This window comes from Zeus faber (genome assembly GCF_960531495.2).
Source record: "Zeus faber genome assembly, chromosome: 1".
Lineage (NCBI taxonomy): Eukaryota > Metazoa > Chordata > Actinopteri > Zeiformes > Zeidae > Zeus > Zeus faber.
Window position 1 is genome coordinate 37,692,609 of NC_137193.1, and position 20,830 is coordinate 37,713,438.

At 42.8% G+C, this 20,830-nt stretch overlaps 1 protein-coding gene across 1 annotated transcript in view; it reads right to left on the minus strand.

The window, feature by feature from the left end:
• Window positions 1-3,260: 3,260 nt before the first annotated feature.
• Window positions 3,261-20,830, minus strand: part of LOC307248041 (capping protein, Arp2/3 and myosin-I linker protein 3-like) — a gene marked incomplete at both ends in the record, with an annotated part of 53,324 nt that continues 35,754 nt past the window's right edge. Inside the window, 20 exons of the mRNA XM_080024237.1 lie at window positions 3,261-3,301; window positions 4,287-4,394; window positions 4,495-4,566; window positions 5,475-5,601; window positions 5,762-5,877; window positions 6,132-6,663; window positions 7,163-7,343; window positions 8,359-8,523; window positions 9,098-9,180; window positions 9,659-9,843; window positions 10,637-10,703; window positions 10,787-10,906; window positions 11,343-11,430; window positions 13,108-13,283; window positions 14,313-14,426; window positions 14,558-14,677; window positions 16,035-16,133; window positions 16,912-17,005; window positions 18,195-18,263; window positions 18,491-18,663. Of these exons, the coding sequence (XP_079880363.1) occupies window positions 3,261-3,301; window positions 4,287-4,394; window positions 4,495-4,566; window positions 5,475-5,601; window positions 5,762-5,877; window positions 6,132-6,663; window positions 7,163-7,343; window positions 8,359-8,523; window positions 9,098-9,180; window positions 9,659-9,843; window positions 10,637-10,703; window positions 10,787-10,906; window positions 11,343-11,430; window positions 13,108-13,283; window positions 14,313-14,426; window positions 14,558-14,677; window positions 16,035-16,133; window positions 16,912-17,005; window positions 18,195-18,263; window positions 18,491-18,663 (2,730 nt within the window). The remainder of the gene's footprint in view (window positions 3,302-4,286; window positions 4,395-4,494; window positions 4,567-5,474; window positions 5,602-5,761; window positions 5,878-6,131; window positions 6,664-7,162; window positions 7,344-8,358; window positions 8,524-9,097; window positions 9,181-9,658; window positions 9,844-10,636; window positions 10,704-10,786; window positions 10,907-11,342; window positions 11,431-13,107; window positions 13,284-14,312; window positions 14,427-14,557; window positions 14,678-16,034; window positions 16,134-16,911; window positions 17,006-18,194; window positions 18,264-18,490; window positions 18,664-20,830) is intronic.

Here is a 20,830-nt window from a genome sequence, read left to right on the forward strand (position 1 = left end):
ACTACTTTCTACTCTTTTAACCTCTTTTGAAACGTACTGAGAGTACAGAATAAACCAACTGATAAAACCAATAGATGCAGAGTGATCTCACAGTTATGGTAATATTGAACATTTCAGCATTTCAGGTACTTGGAGAGCACCCAATAGTACTTAATACTCAGTTTGCGTTTTTAATCATTAAGTGTGTGAATTTATGATTGAAGAGTCACACACACATCCCAAAGAGTCTTCCTCTGAGACCTGAGGTTAACAGGAAATTCAAATGTGTGTTTTGTTGTGTTTTGTTTTCCACCAGTTACATAATTCCTGACTATTGTATAAACTGGCTGAAGTTTGGAAGCCACGCCCCCTCGAGAACAGAAACTAAATCACTCAACATTTGATGCCAGTTTCGTACAAGTGTTATATCATTACTGGTTATATTTCATCACTTAGTCTAGTGATCATTGCAAGGTTCATAATCATGAAGAGCATTTCTTTCCACGGCTCATTGCATTACACTGAGATTAATTTAATAATAATGCATTATATAAAAATAAAAAAAATAGCAAACTGAATAATAACACCCACATGTTGTGTCCTGTTTGACAAAACATATTTCTGCTGCATGACTGCTCTGTTGTGTTATGCAAAACGCCCAAATGCATCACTTGGAGGACAAATAATTATGATCATTTGAAGAGCGTTTCAATCACCTTGTTATCACGTAATCTGTCTGATGGGAAACTGTCGCTGCCCGGTGTCTGTCGCTACCCTCACCGATGGGAGGGCTCCATCATCACCTGAGTCTCTCCAGCATCTTCAGAAATAGGGTTAGGGCTTGGTTGCCAATGACAACCTGCCGCCGCAGCAGCAGCAGCTGGAGAGGCTGCTCTGCAGGGGACAGGCGGCCCCTGCAGGCCATCTGAGGTGCTTCTTTAGAGAGCTGCTTGGAAAACACAGAGGAACCTTATAAACCAAGAACCTTTTTTTTAATGTTTAGTCTTGAAAATCAAACCAGGTTGATAATAGGCTCTCCTGCTAAAACAAAAGAGATACGTCCATCTTTTTTAGCTGAATAGGTCAATAATAATAATACAAAAAAACAATTATTGAGTATTAAATGAATCAATAAATTAGATCATTTGTAATTGTAATTTCAAATTCAAGAATTACAAATAGGCTAATTATAGCCATATAGTCTGGTATGAATGCGATGGTAGTTATTCTTTGATAAGAATTTAGTCTAATTGATTTTAAGAAAATACACACACACACACACACACACACACACACAAAGGGGGTCATCAGAGAGGACATTGCCCTTCTTAACGAGTGCCAAAATGTATTTTTGTCAAACCTTTATTAACACTTGGGACGCTTCATGCGTCATCTTTTGCCCTGATGCCCCTGCTGACGTCCCCTTCTGGGGCATCTGATCCGCTCCCCTCTGAGAAGTTGCCCCTTTCTCATTATCTGCCCTTGAACCTCAGGGAGTCCATGCAACGCTCCTGAAACCACGGCTCAGCTCCTGCAGCAAAACATCCTCATAAACACACTTTACGTCCTCGGTTCTTCAATTCAAGTGTTTTATTCATACAGTGAGGGTACAATAGTTCAATAGTATTTCATTTTTCTATAAAATATATCACCTTTCGGTCCCTTAAAGCAAAACTAGATAGAAATTATTGTTCTTTTTGTTAAGAAGCAACCTATTTTTCAAGTGTCAACCAAGGCAATCCACTTTATTACTGTAGCAGTCGGAAAAACAACTGCAGATGTAGGAAACCACATTCTAACAAAGAATTTTCTTTTCTCGGTGTTTCACAATGCTGAAGAGTTTTGGCCCTTTGGCTTCAGAAGCAGGAATTTGGCAGCGATCACGCGCGCGCGCACACACACACACACACACACACACACACACACATACGTTTTTGGGTTTTTTTCTACAGTTGGAGACACTGCAGCATCAACGAGCGGAGCAGGTTTGGTTTGAGGTGAAAAGCAGAAGCTGAGACAATGCGTGAGAAAAACTGGTCAAAATGGGAAAATTAACACAGTTTAAATTGGGAAAACCTTAAAAAAAAATGAGGATTGACAAATTAAACATTTTTGAGTGGAACCAATCTCCAAAATCTTTTTTTCATTGTGAAAATCAAGTCATCACAACAAATTATACTGTCAAGCATTACTGTTTGTTATGATATGAGAATGCTTGAATGTACCGCAGGCCTCCCAGCGTTCTCAATGCAATGTGCAATAACCCGCTAAACAGCAATTTATTTCACCTTTATTATGTAATAACACCCACATTTTGGAATAAGCGTCTTGAATGCCATAAGTAATAAGTTTGGTATTTTGCTTTTTGTAACAACCTATAACGTACTGTATGTTTTATCCTTCATGTTTCTGTGAGCCTTCTAATGAAATGTTCCTGCGTACTTAAGTGTGATATAAATGGATTGATATAAATGAAGACAACGATTTGCTGTGTTATTACATAGTTATAACATAGATATAATATGTTGAAGGATTATGTATAACCATAAAGGTAGGAATCTCTGTCTGCTTGTATGTATGTCTGTCCTTCAATTACCGTTCAGCCGATCTACTTCACGCTTGGCGATGATATTGCTGGGGACCCAAGGACGTGCAGTGTCTAATCTGGTGCGATTTGGACACGCTACATGTGTAATAATAATACACTTTGAATAAACAGCGAACAGCGAGCCAGTGGGGGCAGGGCTTCAGAGCTCTGCGACTGAGTCACAAAGAGTGTCTTTCCCCCGGTGTATGGCTTTAACCGACAGTTTCATCTTCCATTGTGGAACACAGGTCTGAATCACTGACATTTAGATAAAATGTGACATTAAAATGTCTTAGAAAATCGTACATTTTGAACGGGCATGTACTAGTTCATTATAAAACGTTAAAACACGCCATGTGTAATAATGGCAAAACCTACGTATTATATACTGCCCTGAATTTTCACCTTCATGATGTATATTACATAGTTATTACAAAATGTGAGGTGTTATCACATACTAAAGACCAAATGTATAACAATTTGGCGAGTTATTAAGTTTAAATCCTGGTTCTCCCTCTCAGAGTGAAAGCATCATCTCTGCCGCTGCAGTTTGTTAAAAAAAAAACGTTTTAATGAGACTCGTTTAAAACGGCTCCATCTGTCCTCCTGAACCTTCCTCCTCCTCCTTCTTCCACACGTCTTGTTGAAACGCTGGCTGGTTGTCATGGCAACCGGGTGTGCTCCCCCCCACCCGTCACAGCAGCTCGCTGTGACCCGGCGCTGAGTTGACGCTTTCTGCAACAGAAAGTCGAGATTACTGCAAAACACTGGAAAGAAACATAATAAATGGAAACTAAGGAGACTGACAAATGGACCTGGATGAGGATTTAAGCTACGTAATGCATTAGGTAATAACATGCCAAAATGTAATACATTCTGCCGTTATCATCATGTAATAACGCACGTATTTTGGAATAAATTGGCGCATTTTGCAATAAACATCTTCAACACAGTACATAATTAATTTTGCCACATTTTTTAATAAGCGATTACATAAAGCCGTGGTTATTACATATTCAAGATTCAAGAGATTCAATGTGTGGGTTACAAACTTATTATGTATCGCATCTAATTTATGACAAAATGCGACAAATCATTACAAAAATTACATAATGCGTTGTAACCAGCTGGTTTATAGTTTATACTGTATACAGCTATAATTCTCTTCTTAACGGGATGGTTTCATATTTGGCTGAGGCTATCGATGATATTTATACTATTAGATAGTGTAAATGATGATTTAGGTTAAAAGTGTCCTCTCTCTTGTTCTCTCTCTCTCTCACACACACACACTGGCAGTGGTGGAAAGAAACTAAGTAAAAGTACTTTGTTACTGTACTTAAGTACATTTTTCAAGTATGTGTCCTTACTTAAGTAGATTCAATTCAATTAAATTTAACACATTTGCATTCATTTTCTTTTTAAAAAGTTTCAGGATTTATATTCATTTATATAAAAAAAAGTATTATATCAGGACACAGGATATAACCAGCTTTGTTTTTAACACTTCAGGGGTATTTGTAATTTTACTGCAGTAAAAAGCTCTGAGTACTTCTTCCACCACCGCACAAAGAAAAACACACACACACACACACACACACACACACACACACACACACACACACACACACACACACACACACACACACACACACACACACACACACACACACACACACACACACTTTCCAGATGATGGAGGAGAAACAGAGACAGGTACCATACAAGTCGAGAGATTTATTTCTGTTTTGGGGAAGTCTAGGTTTTTTCACAGGGGGTTTGCGATTTGGGGGCCTCTCAACATTATTAGGGCTGTCCCTGTCAGTGCCTGAGGTAAATAAACACAGAGATATCACAGTTAGCAACAGAGACAGGAAAGGCAGATTAACGCATAACTAATAATCTGACCACAGGAGGGATGCTCCTACCTGTGTCACATGAGATGGCCTTCCTGTGTCTCTGAGGCTTCACAGGAACCTGAGGTCGCATCCCGTCGTCACCTGATAAACAAATCAAACATCATTATTCTCTCTTGGTATTTGGGGTCCATGTGTGTCTTTGGTAACCACCTCAGGTTCAATAGATTTAGACCTGCGATTTAGTTACTCTGTAAGATTTGCAGCTTGACTATATAAAAATACTTTTTGACTGTGGTAAATGGAACTTGATGTTGCTGAGGATGTGCTGTAAATGGCGGGTGACCAGAGAATTCACAACCATTGACAACTTTATGTATGCAAAAACAAAAATCATAATAAGGAAAGTTATTGAAGTTTTTAAATGAAAATATGAAACAATTAAAATTGAAACCATTATACGAAAAGATGAGAAATAAGATTGATAGATTGATAGATTTTTATTGATTCAGGAATGATATGTTTTCCTGATTAATTCACAATATGTGGCGTAGCTGTTTCCAGAACTGCTTTTAGCCCCGCCCACTCCAATGCAAGTGAATCGGAGGATCAAGGGTCAAACTAAAAGTTCGAAACACATGTTCTATAAAATGTTTCCCTCGAGTGTTCCATGTCATTTCCCCAACTTCTGGCCTGGAGGTGAGTTGATTGATTCTCATTGGCAGCCTACAGGCCAGTGAGTGTGTGGGTGCACACACTGGGTTACTATCAAAACGCTGCCCAGCCTCCTGTCTGTACCTGTGCTGAACCCTAACTGCAAGCCAGATGGCTGCGACCAGGCCGCCATGTTTTTGTTTTCAATGCTCAGCAGCACTGTGTGAGGGAATAGGGTCAAGCCGCCACTTTATAGATGGTCAATGGTTCGATTAAACCAATGGAGTGTGTCATTTTGGTCATTTATAAATTGGTTCATAAGAGTCCAGATGTTGTGTGATATTGAGCTGCAATAATGTGTTATATTAATTAATGTAATATTAATAAATATGAAGTACCCTGACTGGCAGCTCTGTCGGGGAACCCATGTCCAGGTTTGCTGACGGGTGGCGGGAGTGGGGGCGGAGGTAAGTTCCTCTCAATGTCCGAGTCTTTTGGAAATGCAACGTGGGACGACGGCTTTGGCTGTTTACCAGAATGAATAATAATCACATTTACACCAGAATCATATTCACCGTGCATGCCAAAGTGTCAAGTCCAATTTTCTCATAAAGTACATTTAAAACCAGTTTGTATTGGCGAAACTGCTGCACAGGTATTAACAAATATGATCAAATGTTCCCACCTTCTCTGGAATGGGAGGGGGCACGCCTTCTGCCTCTCTCATTCTTTCGATTCTTTCCCTGTCTTTCCTCTCCATCTTTCCAGGATCCTTCACTGGGTCTGCTTCCTCCTCCGCCCCTTCACCAGCAGACACCGGGTTTTAATATAATGCAGTTTCATACAGAACATTTAATACGGTTTAATTTAATCAGATCGTCTCGTTCAGATAGAAACATCTGAGAACAAACTGCAGATATAAAAAAACACAAACAGTAAAAATGAATCACAGATTCCAGGGTCTCAAATATTATCCATATAGGTCCAAATATTATTAGAAGTTTTTAAAAATTCTGTTCTTCCAGTGTTCCCAGTCTGCAGCAGGCTCCCAATACCTGAGCTCTCCTGCCGGGGCCTCAGTCTGAGCCGTAATGGGGGGGGCTTGGAGCTCTGTGGGGGGGGGTCAGGTTTGGAGGCACAGAGGGTGTTTCGGACGGATGCCCCCACTCCTCCTCCCCCCCTCCACCCCTCGCCGTGGCCCCCGATGGCATCACAGCGCTGGGGGCGGTCTAATGGCGCCTCCTGGTGGCTCGGGTGGTGGTTGTCGTCTATGTTTTTCCCAGGCTCCGCTTCCTGTTTGGGCGACGGCGTGCAGTCCGCCGGGTACGGGGGCAGTGGCCTTTGAGCCAGAAGCTGCACATGGACCTGTCTGTCTGTCTTCCTGTCTATCTTCCTGCCCTCTGTCCACTGCCTGTCGATCTGGATGTCCGTAGGCCGGTTCTCAGACCAGGACCTGTCTAACTGCCGGCCCATTGTCCACTGTCTCTCTAGCTTCCTGTCGATCTGCCGCTGGGTGTGTCTGTCCACCGTCCACTGCTTCTCCATGTGTCTGTCTGGATATCTGCTCTCTGTCCAGTACCTGTCTGCCTGTCTGTTCGCCTGTCTGTCTGCCTGTCTGTCATCCTGTCTTTCTATCACCCTCTCTGTCTGTCTGCCTGTCTGTCTGTCTGCCTGTCTGTCTGTCTCTGCCCTGGTGTCTCCCCATCCTTGTTCTGAGAGCGTCTGTCTGTCTGTCTGTTTCTCCGTCTGTCGGCCGTTCTGCCTTGCTTCCGCCCAGGACCCGTCCATTTGCGTCCCGTCTGTGACCTGTCTGTCTGGCTGTCTGTCTGCCTGTCTGTCTTTAGCCCAGAGTTCCAGCTCTATGTCGAGCTTCGATTTCTGTCAAAGCAAACGAGAGCAGAGGAGTCAGAGACAAAACATTTATTTCAAGTTCAAGCTTATTGTTAAAAGCTGTATTTGAGAACCTTGTGTTACACTCGTTTGTTCAATTAGAACAACCGCTCTCTGTTCTAATTGAAAACGCCTGTTGAACCCCTGGAAGCTCAGCACCTCCAGCCCCGGGGTGGTACGGTTCACCTGGTCGTACCTCTTTGGGGGAGTAGAAGGGATGTTTGCTGCCCACCAGGCCTGGGTGTGGGATGCCCTGCACCGGTGGGGGGCTCAGAACCAGGGGCCCTTCCCGCCTCTCGGGCCCCTCGCCAGGGGACTCTGCTTTGGTGAACGCCCTCGGCGGCTGGAGCAGCGTGTAGACGTTCTCTGTAGCCGTTCTGAGACAATATAATATAATATAATGTAATATAATATAATATAACATAATATAATATAATATAATATAGTATAATATCATAACATAACGTATCATATAATATAAAAAAAAACATCTGTTCTTTTAAAGAAGGCTGTAGAATACAGTGGTGGAAGAAGTACTCTACTCTAACCCTCTTTACTTCAGTAAAAGTACAAATACCCACATATTTACTCTAATAAAAGGGAAAGTAAACACATTGACATTTCTACTTAAGTTAAAGTATATGAGAAATGTATCATAAATGTACTCAAAGTATTAAAAGTACTTCTAATTTCATCCAGTGCCCTGATATAACTGGGTTGATAATAGCTTTTTTCATTATTTTCTGCAAATGATGCTCCTGCAGATCCTGATTACTATTACAATAAAAATAGTACAGGAGGTGTCATAGTATAATTAACAAAGATAGAAAACACATAAAGATATAAATCCCAATATGTTGAAAACTAAAGCAACGTGGCCGTGTTAGAAATATAGTAAGTTCAGACATTGTTTTGAAATGTTGTGGACTGAAGGTTACAGATGTTAATCGACTGGCTCGGTTTCAGGATGAAGTTCGATTTCGACCCAAACGCCAAAACCAAGCACTTCGACACGATAAGAAGGTGCAACATGATTATCCTTTACTGTGGAACTCGCATGTTTCACTGCATGTTTCACTGCATGTTTCACTGTGGAGTTGGACGCAGTATCGTGCACAGACTGTCAGTGAGTCCTTGAGTCAACACAGGAAAAGCAGAGAACTGTAATATACTGAGTCCTCCTACGCTGCTTCAATTTATTATGAGCAGGAACTGTCTCTATTATTACATGATCAGCTGATCGATTATCTGAGCTGACCGCAATTTTCTTGCTTCGACTCTCATATATCCAAAATATCAAGGGAGTTTTAAGCCAAATATGAAACATTGGAATGAACTGAATGTTCATTTCTATGTTTCCATCGGTTGGGTTGAAGCAACGCATGCACCCACCCGGTGGGTGCCGTGGCGACAGGGTGACACTCCTCCCTGAGCTCCGCCTCCTCTCCTGGCGAAGCCTCCTGGTTGCTGCGGTTCTTCCGGAAACTAAAGATGGAGAGCATGTTCCTCCTCTTCTTCCTCCTCAGAGAGTGGGCTTTGTGCAGGGAGGAGAGCTGGCTGAGAGGGGGAGGGGTAGTGGAGGGAGGGAGGGAGGTTGAGAGAAAGGGCAAGCGGGAGAGAGGGGAGGAGGCAGAGAGATGGGGGAGAGTGAGAGAGAGAGAGTGAGGGAAAGAGAGGGATGGGGAAGAGAGGGAGAGGGGGGGGTGGAGAGATGGGGAGCGCGGGAGAGAGAGAGGGAGGGAAAAGAGAGCGAGAGAAAGTGAGGGGGGAGAGAGAGGGGAAGGGAGAGACACATGACTCATTCTGTGCTGGTGAGATGTATTACACTCCCTCTAATTCCATTCATCCATCGCAGCTCAGTATATCAGTTTGAGCATTGCTAGGCAACAGCCGTCTTGGAGCTGAAATGGAACACAATTAAAAGCGTTTTGTTTTGGTGGGAGATTTCTATCTATCAGTCTATCTATCTATCTATCTATCTATCTATCTATCTATCTATCTATCTATCTATCTATCTATCTATCTATCTATCTATCTATCTATCTATCTATCTATCTATCTATTTCAGTGATGGACAGGACCGACCATAATATCCCAGCATGCAACGCCCTCTGTAGAACTGGAACCGTACCTATCGGGCAGAACTCTCTTGCTGTAGAAGTCTGGGAGTCCGTCATCAAGAGGACTGATCCCTCCGTTTTCACTGCAGTGCTGCTGACGAGCACACACACACACACACACACACACACACACACACACACACACACACACACACACACACACACACACACACACACACACACACACACACACACACACACACACACACACACACACACACACACACACACACACACACACGTTGATGGTTGACTCCGCTCAGGGAACACAGTGTAACTCAATTCCCGTGATTCACTTTGTGCAGGTTCCTCTTGACAAAGGAATCAGAGGAGCAGAGTGGGGCGTCGGCCATGTTTGTAGACAAGTCATTGATCAACTTTTCATTTGAGAACACGGCGACACATACTGTAAGTTTGGCTGCTGCTGTGGAAAAATACCGAAAAAGGTTCTGAAAGGGAAATAATAATCGAGAGGGAACAGGAATCCAGAACCGTGGGAGTGGGAGGAGTTGCGTCCCGTACGACCCAATATTTAAACTTGAGTATCAGATATTGAGGATCCAGGGTCTCACCGCGTCAGGGACGTGCCCCGCCCGGTGCCGGCGTGGGGGGCGTGGTCGAACCCGGGTGACGTGGTGCAGAGGTGCACCCTGGGTAGGCAGCTCTGACAGGCCCTCCCAGGATGCTGAGCGGGAGAGGGGGGAGGAGAAGGACGGCCCAGAGGGGGGCGGAGAAGAGCTGGAGTCATCACATAAACCTGACAGAGGAGAGAGAGAGATGGGGGGGGGGCGAAAAAGATGTACGGTGTGTTTGTGTGTGTGTGAGAGAGCGAGGGGTAAAGGAATGGAGGGATGAAAAGGTGGAGTCCAGCAGGACGCCATCATCTCTGCTTCAAAGACACAGGGACGTCAAACACAAATTGCTCCCACATCGTCAGACACAGAACTCAACACAAGGAAGATTAAAACTCCGCCACCAGCCTTCTCACAGAGAGAGAGAGAGAAAGAGAGGGAGGGAGAGAGAGAGAGAGAGAGAGAGAGAAAGAGAGGGAGAGAGAGAGAGAGAGAGAGAGCGAGAGAGAGAGAGAGAGAGAAAGAGAGGGAGAGAGAGAGAGAGAGAGAGCGAGAGAGAGAGAGAGAGAGAGAGAGAAGTAGTACAGAATAGTACAGACCCACTTTCCTTGAGATTTCCTCAAACAAGAAAAGAAAAAGATGACGCAGTTGAGCTGGTATGAAAAACTAACATTTCACAATCATAGAACAAGAAAGATGGATTTCTTTGGCCTGGACTTGGTTTTTTACCAAGAACTGCAGGAACAGAGTCGTGTTCTTGGTAAAAAAAAAACGAAACAATCGCTTTCCTTCCTTCTCGGCAAGAACAAATTCAGTGAAATTTTCATTTTTGAGAGCGAGGACGCAATATTTGTGATTATGTGTGTGTGTGTGTGTGTGTGCGTGGGGGGGGGGGTTATTGAGACAGGAAATAGGGAAAAAGAAGTAGCGAACAGGAAGAAGTGGACAGGAAGTAGGGGAACAGGAAGCACCACTCACTAAGCCTGGTGGAGACAGGTCTTATGCGTCGAGTTCGGGAGCTGTGCTTCTTGATCGCTATCGTGTCCTGTGAGGAAAGATGGAGAAGAGAGACAATGAGGGATAGACAGACAGACCGATGGAAGGATGGAGAGACAGACAGATACTGACTATGCTGGTTCCAAGTTCCTCATCCGTGATCTCCAGAGAGTCCCTGTGTCCGTGTGACCTTTGGTCTGTGCCGCCTTCAGACGCCTCCTGGCAGCGCTTCACCTGGGACACCTGCCGTGTCTGCGACGAACCAGAAGAAGAGGAAGAAGAAGAAGAAGAAGAACGGTGATAATGGTTAATGATGACTGAAATCAATCACAACGTGAGAAAACTGAACATCATTATAACCAGATGAACAACATGGAGAGATGCAGCGAGTGCCGAAAACTGGATGAAAACTAAGTTTGTTTAATGATGATGTATTTTATTTTCATTGAGACATTATGATATTATGATACATTGTGATGTTAATTGAATCACTAATTTGAATTTAGAAAACATCTCAAATTGCTTTAATTAAAAATAGAATAAACATAAACATACATATAAAAATGAACATTTGTATATTACAATGTTTACCTCTTAAAATAAAATAAAAAGGTTTAGGCTAGAAATGGCTTGAAGTACAACTACAGTACACACACACACACACACACACACACCCGTACGCGCTCACCAGGGTCTTATGCACGGCGTAGAGGTCCTGCAGGATCTGATCCACGATGGAGTTGGTGAGGTAGGAGACCACAGACAGTTTGACTTCTCTGGAGGGAAAACGCCGCTGATCAATACCTGATCACACTCGCTCAACAAATTATTTTTTTTCACAATTATTTTTGCTGCCAGAAAATAATAACACGGAATAAACACATTATTTTGGATTGAGTCATGAGGCAGAAGTTTAATAGTGTAATAATTTTACTGTTGGAAAAATAATAGTTGCTGATGACATTGATGATGTTAACCAGCTCAGCTTTAGCACCGCAGGCTTTTTCAGGTTTCTTTTCCATTGTCCTGCTATATTATGTGCAGTTAACTGCAAGGTTTATTCCATATTTTACCTTTTCCCACAGATATTGCCACTTTTTATTGGGAGCCCTATTGTTTTTGCTTGGATTCTTAGTCTTCTAGCCATCATCACATGTCAAAGTGTCGGGCGCTCAAAAACCGTCGTGACAACACACACACACCGTGGTCCAAGTTTAATCTACGTTGGACGATATTAGTTGAAGGAGTTAATAAAAAAACGTGTGTTTTTGTCAACTCCATCATTGATATACACTACGGTGGCCCTGAGGTGCAAATCACGATAATCACAAAATCTTTATCACAGTCTTGTTTATTTTATTAATGAATTGATTGAATCATTAATACAATTTCTCACGTTTATAACAAACCTAATTTCATGAAAATCAGTTCAGAATTGCCATATTGCATAACCCTTATTGAACAAAGCAAAAGAAGCATCGTAACATAATGAACCCTGTGAAACGAACATTGCATTGCTGCCTGCAGCTGTATTTATTATTATTATTTTTATTCTATTGTTTGCTATTATTACTACCTATTGTTTTTTATGTGAGCTGCTGGGACACTATTCATCTATCTATCTGCTGCCCAGAGAGGAAGGTGAAATTGCCTTTATTGAGTTTTGTTTTACAGATGGACCGGCCCGTCACAGCACTCAAGACCGACGGTGCACGTGTCGTCACGGGTTGGGATGTACAGTACACCATCACCCATAGGGATTTGAAGAGTGGACAGCCATTTACTGAGCGGGAACAGTGCAGAAGAGGGCTGGAGTACACAGGGAGAGTGCAAAAAGACAAAGATGGCCGGTATTTTTGAAACAGAGCTGCTAGTCTGCATGAGGCATTGACGTCTGGGGTCCTTTTCATGCTCATAGGGCGAGACTGATTCCGTCAAGTGTTGAATAGACCCACGTGTTGTACATACGTGTGTGTTTATGTGTTGTGTGTTAGCGAAATGCCATCAGTCCAAACAAGTCATTAATAGTTGAGATACAGTAGATACAGTGACCTCTATCTATCTACTCTATCTATCTATCTATCTATCTATCTATCTATCTATCTATCTATCTATCTATCTATCTATCTATCTATCTATCTATCTATCTATCTATCTATCTATCTATCTATCTATCTATCTATCTATCTATCTATCCATCTATCTATCTATCTCTCTATCTAACTATCCATCCAGCTTTTTCTCAAAGGGATACTCCAGTTCTGCATGCTAACTGTGTTAGCTCATTGCAAGGCTGCAGATGGGATCAACTAGCCTAGTGCCTAGCTCTTGTGAAATTGGAGATATAAACCTTCCATCAGCTGAAAGGATTTTCAGGTCAAGAGTTATTTTGGTGACGCATCTTAGGATGAATTAAAATAAACGTAAACATTGTAAGATGCACAGGGTCTTACTCCAGCGCTCGGTGGATGTCCTGCGCCGCTCTCTCCATCAGGGCGGTGCGGATGGCCGAGCGAGGAATGGATACGCGCTCAGAGACGGAGGACAGCGGTGGGCTGAGCCTCTCGGCGGCCGAGGAGGATGAGGGACAGAGCTCCCGGCAGAGCGACACCATGGAGTCCACAATGACCTGCAGAGGAAACGCTGCTGTGAGCCGCATCACGGTTACCATGGCGATTAGAGGAAGCTGAGGCAGCGCTGGACCACATGGGGGATTTTATCATAATGTCATGAATGTTGTTGCTGTCATGGGAGTAAAATGCAAGATTCTGCGCAACGATCATGATCCTTCATGGTCTCAATTGAAAAATCTGAAAATGACTACGATATTTACTTTGTTTATTAAATGCATTTTACTTGTCTGATTTTTTTATTAGGGGTTTTATTCTCCATTTTCTTCAGACTGTTTTGTATTCTTTATGCTAATTGTCTGCAGTAAAACAAACCGAAACTCACCAGAACAAATTCAGAGTATATACTATGTACCTGGCGAAATTTCTTTCAATACAATATTTGCTTTTATACTTGAAATCCCATGTCAACCCTAGAATGCATATGATGGGTCAAAAATGTCTCGGATGATTGTTTTCTTGCTTTATTTTTCCAAACAAAAATAACCAAGTAAAATATTTTTCTATTTTCTGATTATGTGAACTCATAGTTAATTATTTTAATACAATATGAATCAATTAAATACTATGAACAACCTTATGAATAAAGACAAATAAGAATAATTCAAAGCCAGGTTGCTAAATTGAGGGTCAAAACATTCCATATTTCCATCCTTTTTCTTCAGTGCTTTTTCACGGTTGGGGTTTTAGGGGGGCATACTTTAACAGCATGTCAGCAAAGTTCAAAATAAATGAACACCTGTCAATCTACCACCGTTCAAACACTACAGGTTCATTTGGAAGTGGGTGTGGGAATATGAACAAAGGGCCTTTTATTATCTTGTCTCAAGATAGATATATTTTCAAGATTTATTCAATTTTATTTATTTATTTTTTTCATTGTATTATTATTATTTTTTTTAATTGTGATTGAAAAATGATTAAAACCTTAATAAACTATAATAAAAACAAAAAAAACAAAGGGACTCACTGTAGGGAGGATGACATAATATGTTTTCCCTCTATTTACTAAAACTCTGTATAAATACCTGCAGCTCCTTGTCAGCTGCCTTGGCCAGCTCCCCGGCCAGGGAGTCGAGCCTCTGGCGCACCGGCCCATCCACAGACAGCACATGAGCCAGCTCGCACAGCGAGGGGTACAGCTGGGGGCGAGAGGAATGGAGCGTTAATTCACTATTAAATCCTCACCCCATGCATTTCACACCTGCGCGCACAAAGGCAGACACCAACAACTCCGCCCACGGATCCCGGGCGCACATGTGGGGTTACTCACGGCGCGGGAGTTCCGGGCCTCCTTCAGCACTTGTTTAGCTGCTTGAATCTCCTCCACCTCCCCGACGCCGCGCAGCACACACACCTGCTGCTGCACACGCACACACAGCCGCTCCATCACCTTGGAAGCAGAGTATGGGAGAGAAGAGGAAAGATGAGGAACGAGCAGGACGGAACGGAGCAGAAAAGTTTGTCTTGTTTTTCTTGAGACGCAGACAGCATGACGCCCAGACGCATTTTGACTCGTGTTAACCAAAATACTAAACCACCAGAGCTCACTGTCCAGCTGCTCGGCTTTAAACCAGGACCAAGAGACTAGTGGTGAAAGACTCACTATGAACGATTCGTTCATGGTGAACAAATCTTCTAAATGAGTCAGGAGTCGGGAGTTACTGTGGCAAAAAGATCGTTTGTTTGTTTTGTCCGCAACTCAGAGCAAACCATCTCTTCTGACTCTTGCTCATCGTTCACCAGGCCATAACACCAACCAAACTTCTTACAGGGTGACTCGTCGAGAACCGAATCTCAAAAAAAGAGCCGAACCTTTCATCACTGCAAGAGACTATATCAGCCTCCTCACACTGGCTATGTGTATGTTTCATAACTGATTTTTAAGATTTCAGTGATTATTTTTAAGTCTCATTGTTGCCGCAGGCTCCTAGCTGTATTTTATATATATATTTTTTATTACTATATTTTAGACCTTTGAACCCATATGAACCTGCACAGAGCTTCAGATCCTCAGAGCTCTTCCAGGCTTTAAATCTAATGGCGACAGAGCCTTTGCTATCAGGACCCCGAGGCTCTAGAAGGACCTGCTTGAGGAAAAATAAGGCTGTCGCTTGCTGGGTCACCTCCAGAACACGGAGGGTCCTACAAACACATACATTTGTGGATAGAGAAGGAGGAAGACACCACGCACCACACCAGCCAATGAGGACACGTTCAGAACTGTAACGCATGAATATTCATAGCTTACCCAAAATGCCCTAGTATCCATATAATCACGGGGGAGTTGTGTGTGTGTGTGTCGGTATTTTGAGGTATTTTATTGAATAACTGAAAAAGCATCGAAAGCATTTTTTGTTTTTATGAAATTGCATTTATGAATTGCCTCGCGGGCCTGATCAACGGGTCTCTGGAGCCATGTACGGCCTGGAGGCGAGAGGTTCGCCACCCCTGATGCAGACAGAGAAGGAGTGCAAAATACCCACGGGAGTTATAAATCACCAGGGTCAAGCCCACGATCGTGAGACGAGCAGAATGGGGCTGAAATACAAAGTAAAAGGAAACCAGAGGCGATACCTACATTATAGAGTATAGAACTGATCCAATAGGCATAGGAGTGATCTTGTAGTAAGCAGAACACTATCTAGTATATTTTACCTATTTGCTGCGAAAGCCAGTCCACAGGGGGCACTATTGTTACAAAAGAATCCCAAACTACCTGTCAAACTACCCATTCTGGAGGACTCTACCTGCTCGGCGGTGCTTGTGACCAGACCCTGGTGGAGCCGCAGAGCCTGCCTCTGGGAGAAGCGCTGGGTCTGGTTGTTCCTCAGCAGGGCTCGCTGGATCTGGGGACAGAGGGAGGGACAAGGGCTTTGATTTTGGTGGAATTAAGGGTGAGAGGGTGAGGATCGGGAATCGTGGACCTCTCTGGGAAAGTTTTTGGGAAAAACTGTCTTAAAACTTTATTTGTTGTCCACTGTTACACTGTTGTCAATACTCTGACGGTGGTTAAAACAGCCGGTGGAGCGACAAAGATGAAGACAGATGTTTGAGAAGAAGGAAGGAGATAAAGATACTGCTTAGGGCTTGTGGTGAAAATGAAGGCGAGACGAGGAGGAGGAGAGAGTGTAGGGGTGGGGAGGGGAGGAGAGAAGGGAGGGGAGGAGGAGAGTGGAGGAGTGGGGAGGGGAAGAGAGAGGAGGAGGAGGAGGAGAGACAAGAGGAAGCGAGGAGAGGAGGGTAGAAGAGGAGAGTAGGAAGAGAGGAGAAGGAGGGGAGAGGAGGAGGAAGAAGAGGGGAGGGGACAAGAGAAGAGGGGAGGAGGAGGAGGAGGGATGAGGAGAAGAGAGGAGGAGAGGAGAAGGATTCGAGGTGAATTCAACCCAAAATTAATGAAAATTCTCCCGTTTCTCATCCTTTCTTCATTAGTCCCATGATGCAAGTGCATCTGGACCTTATCTGTTAAAACACCTCATCCCAGTAAAACCTCAGATCTGCAACATTAGAACGGTTTATAATCGATGGATCAAGGAGAAAGAACATATTAAGGAACAACAGGATCATATTTTGAAGAATATATTTTGAATATTTCAGTGTTGATTTATAGTTGGGGGGGGTTCTCACCTTGGTCAGAGCCTGCTCCGTCCTCTCGGGTGAGCTGCGATACGCCTGGCTGATGTCACTGAGGGGGAGGGGCATGTACTGAAGGGTGAAGTTACTGGAGAGGAAGAGGAGGGGAAGGGGGAGGTGGGGAGGAAGAGTGTTTCGGTCATTATCTCAGGGCAGCATCATCCTAACGATGGATTTAAGTGGGTTCGGGTTTTGGTCCCAGCTCGGCTCTCTGCAGCCTCTCTTTTCGCTTCGTGTTATGAATTCCAGGCCGACCAAACATTCCCAAAGCTGTCAGCATTACTGCATTACACCACAGGGCACAGAGGCAAAGGGAAGGATTTATCTGATTGGTTAACAGCGGGGATCGGTGTTCAGCAATTTCTGAATAACAACCACTGAACTGTTAATAATGACCGAAACCCCCTTTAGAGAGATCGCTCCGCTTTGGAATGGGATCTTGAATCAGCCACCGTGTCTGGGTTTTTTTTACAAAATGAAAATGATTCTAAATGAATGCACAATTCTGATCTTGCATTCCAAACACAAATTAGGGATAAAAAGTGGGATTATCAAGAACCTGGCATCCCATCAGTGTGTAAGCTGTTACCGTTTTTCTCAATTGTTTACACACATTTTTTGATAACATACCTCATATTCTCAGCACTCAACACACAAATCCAGAAACACACACACAAAAAGCAAAACTCCACAACTCTCCCGAAAAATTAAACTCTGCATTGAAACAATGTTGTGTATTCTCAAAATGTTTGTTGTGTTGAAATGACATACCACACCCTCATATGAACAGACATTGCGAGAACCAATTGAACACTGATGTGCTCAATGGAAAACACTACCATGAATGGAAAACACATCAATGAATGATGAAACACTGGTATGAATGTAAGAAAAATACTATGAATGTAAAACACTTTGATGAATGATGAAATACTACTATGAATGTAAAACACTACTATGAATGGAAAACACTACTATGAATGGAAATCACTACCATGAATGGAAAACACCTCTATGAATGGAAAACACTACTATGAGTGATGAAACACTACTATGAACGTAAAACAGTACTATGAATGTAAAACACTACTATGAATGGAAAACACTACTCTGAACATAAAACACTACTATGAACGTGAAACAATACAATGAATGGAAAACACTACTATGAATGGAAAACACTACTCGGGCACAGCAGCTCCTCCTCTCCATGAGCGTGTTCTAGTTTATCTAGTTTCTAAGACTTAAATCATCAGCGTCGTGTTTGATCCTCTTACTGTTCCAGTGCACGGGCGACATCCAGGAAGCCAGTCGCTGAGGTGTTGTTCCGATCCCATGTCACACTCCTGCAGGGGTAGAGATGCATGAGGATCAGATTTAGAAACGCCCACGTCGGGAAACGCAACTTACAAAAACTTTGATTCCTGCCTCAGTTCTTTAGTACCCCAACGATCAACACCCCAACAGACACACACACAAACACACACACACACACACACACACACACACACACACACACACACACACACACACACACACACACACACACACACACACACACACACACACACACCTGAGCGTGGTGTTGATCTGTAGGGCTTTGCTCAACATCTTGGCTCCAATGTCATCCATGTAGTTCCCACTGAGGTCAACCCTCCTCAGGCATGTATTGCTGCCCAGGGCATTGACCAGCACAGTGCCCCGGGAGCGGAGCCGGGAGTCGGAGAGAGAGAGGGACTGCAAAGCCTGGGGGGGAGGGAGTCGGGGAGAGAGGGAGAGAGGGGGACAGAGGGAGGGAGATAGGGGAGAGAGGTAGAGAGAGAGAGGGGAGAGAGAGAGGGAGAGAGGGAATGCATGTGAGACGAAAAAGGGAGGAAGAGAGAGGAAGGGAGGGAGGGAGGGGGGATTATTATAATACTATACTATACTAATATTATACTATACTATTGTTATTGTTCAGGTAAAAAATTATCTGAATTTTGAAATCTAAAACTATCTGGAACCCCAACTTTGGCTTAACACACGAACACGGTTCATGTCTTGTTGGAACCGGTATGTCACAAACACCTCGTGGTTTAAGTTTCATCCAAATTGATCCACATACGGACCAGATATTAGTGAAGAACGGATCAAATTTAGATTGATATTAAAGACACAGGCCAATGCATTTCACACCGAAATCTGTCCAAACTGATTAAAACTATTGGGAAGACATATTACGCCAGAATAACAAGGTTAAGGTGCCGTTTAAACCGCTATGTCACAAGTATCTTGTAGTTTAAATTTAATCTAAATTGATCCACATTGGAGCAGATATTAGTGAAAAACCGAACAAATTTGATCCATAATTTTCAGCTGTCTTGGTTAACTGACAAGTCACTATTCATGAATAAAATGAACGAGATGAGATATACAGTAAGGTGCTTTATGATATCATCATATTATTTAATATAAATGTACGATTCCGAATGAAAATGTCCAGTTCGACTTGATCACTCTGTAGTGGTTTGACGTCACCAACTATCGATTTACATGCGTATTAATGTACCTTCTTACCTGGTAGATGTCAGTAGATCTGTTCGATTGATATTTTAAATCTGTGGTCCTCATTATTTCGACGAATTAATGACAAATACAATATAAAGTAATCCTTAAAAATTTGTCAGTGCATCCTGTTAAAAACACTGAAATGTGCAGCGTGATGTGTTCAAGATCCAGTGAGGTGTCGGAAAAATAGAAGCTGTGCAATGGTTATTACTCAAAGAAATACTACAACGTTTTTTGTATTTCATGGAAATGTACTGTAACTTACTGAAAATGTAATCCAAGTAAAAAACTCAACTCAACTTTACAAATAAATTTTGGGAATTCGAGTGTTATTGTAAATCGACAAGAATATGTCATAACTGACATATGCGAGACACAACGTCAAGATTCAGTCACTTACCATCACTGAGACTCTGGGTACTTCAATGCAAAAAGGTAAGATAACAATGAAAAGATACAGTTGAAAATAAAAAATAAATTACTTTTTTGTACTAAACGTCATGTATAAACATTTTCCGACATCTAAACTTAACAAACTTTAATGAAAAGGCAGAAACTGTTTGTGATAGCGTTAAGAAATTATTCCATAATAATTGTAATTCCAAATTAACGTTAAAGTTACATAAATGTTGTCTGCATTACAATATAGACAAGTAATCTATTAAACTGAATTTTCAAATTGTACATTATTAACAGAAAAAGTACAATAAAGTAGTAATTACAAATAACTAAATATATAATATTAATAAATAATATATTTATTATTATTGTTAAACTTTTTTTGTGAAAGTTGTTTTTGATATTGTTACAGATGCTGAAAAATAGCAGAAAATCTAAGACAATAAAGAAGCTATTCTTTTTTTTTTTTTTTTTTTTTTCATTTTCCGGGGTTGCGGTGGAGCAGGCTGAGCAAGGAGCTCCAGGCCTCCTTCTCCCCGGCAACTTTTTCCAGTTCTTCCTGGGGGACCCCGAGGCTTCCCAGGCCAGCTGGGAATTCCTCCAGCGTGTTCTGGGTCTACCCCGTGGTCTCCTACCAGTTGGACGTGCCCGGAAAACCTCCAAAGCAAGGCGACCAGGAAGCATCCTGATCAGATGCCCGAACCACCTCAACTGGCTCCATTCGACGCGAAGGAGCAGCGGCTCTACTCCGAGCTCCCTCCAGATGTCCGAGCTCCTCACCCTCTCTCTAAGGCTGAGCCCAGCCACCCTAGGGAGGAAACTCATTTCGACCGCTTGTATTCGCTATCTGATTCTTTCGGTCATTACCCAGAGCTCATGACCATAGGTGAGGGTTGGGACGTAGATGGACTGGTAAATTGAGAGCTTTGCCTTCCGCTCAGCTCCCTCTTCACCACAATGGTCCGGT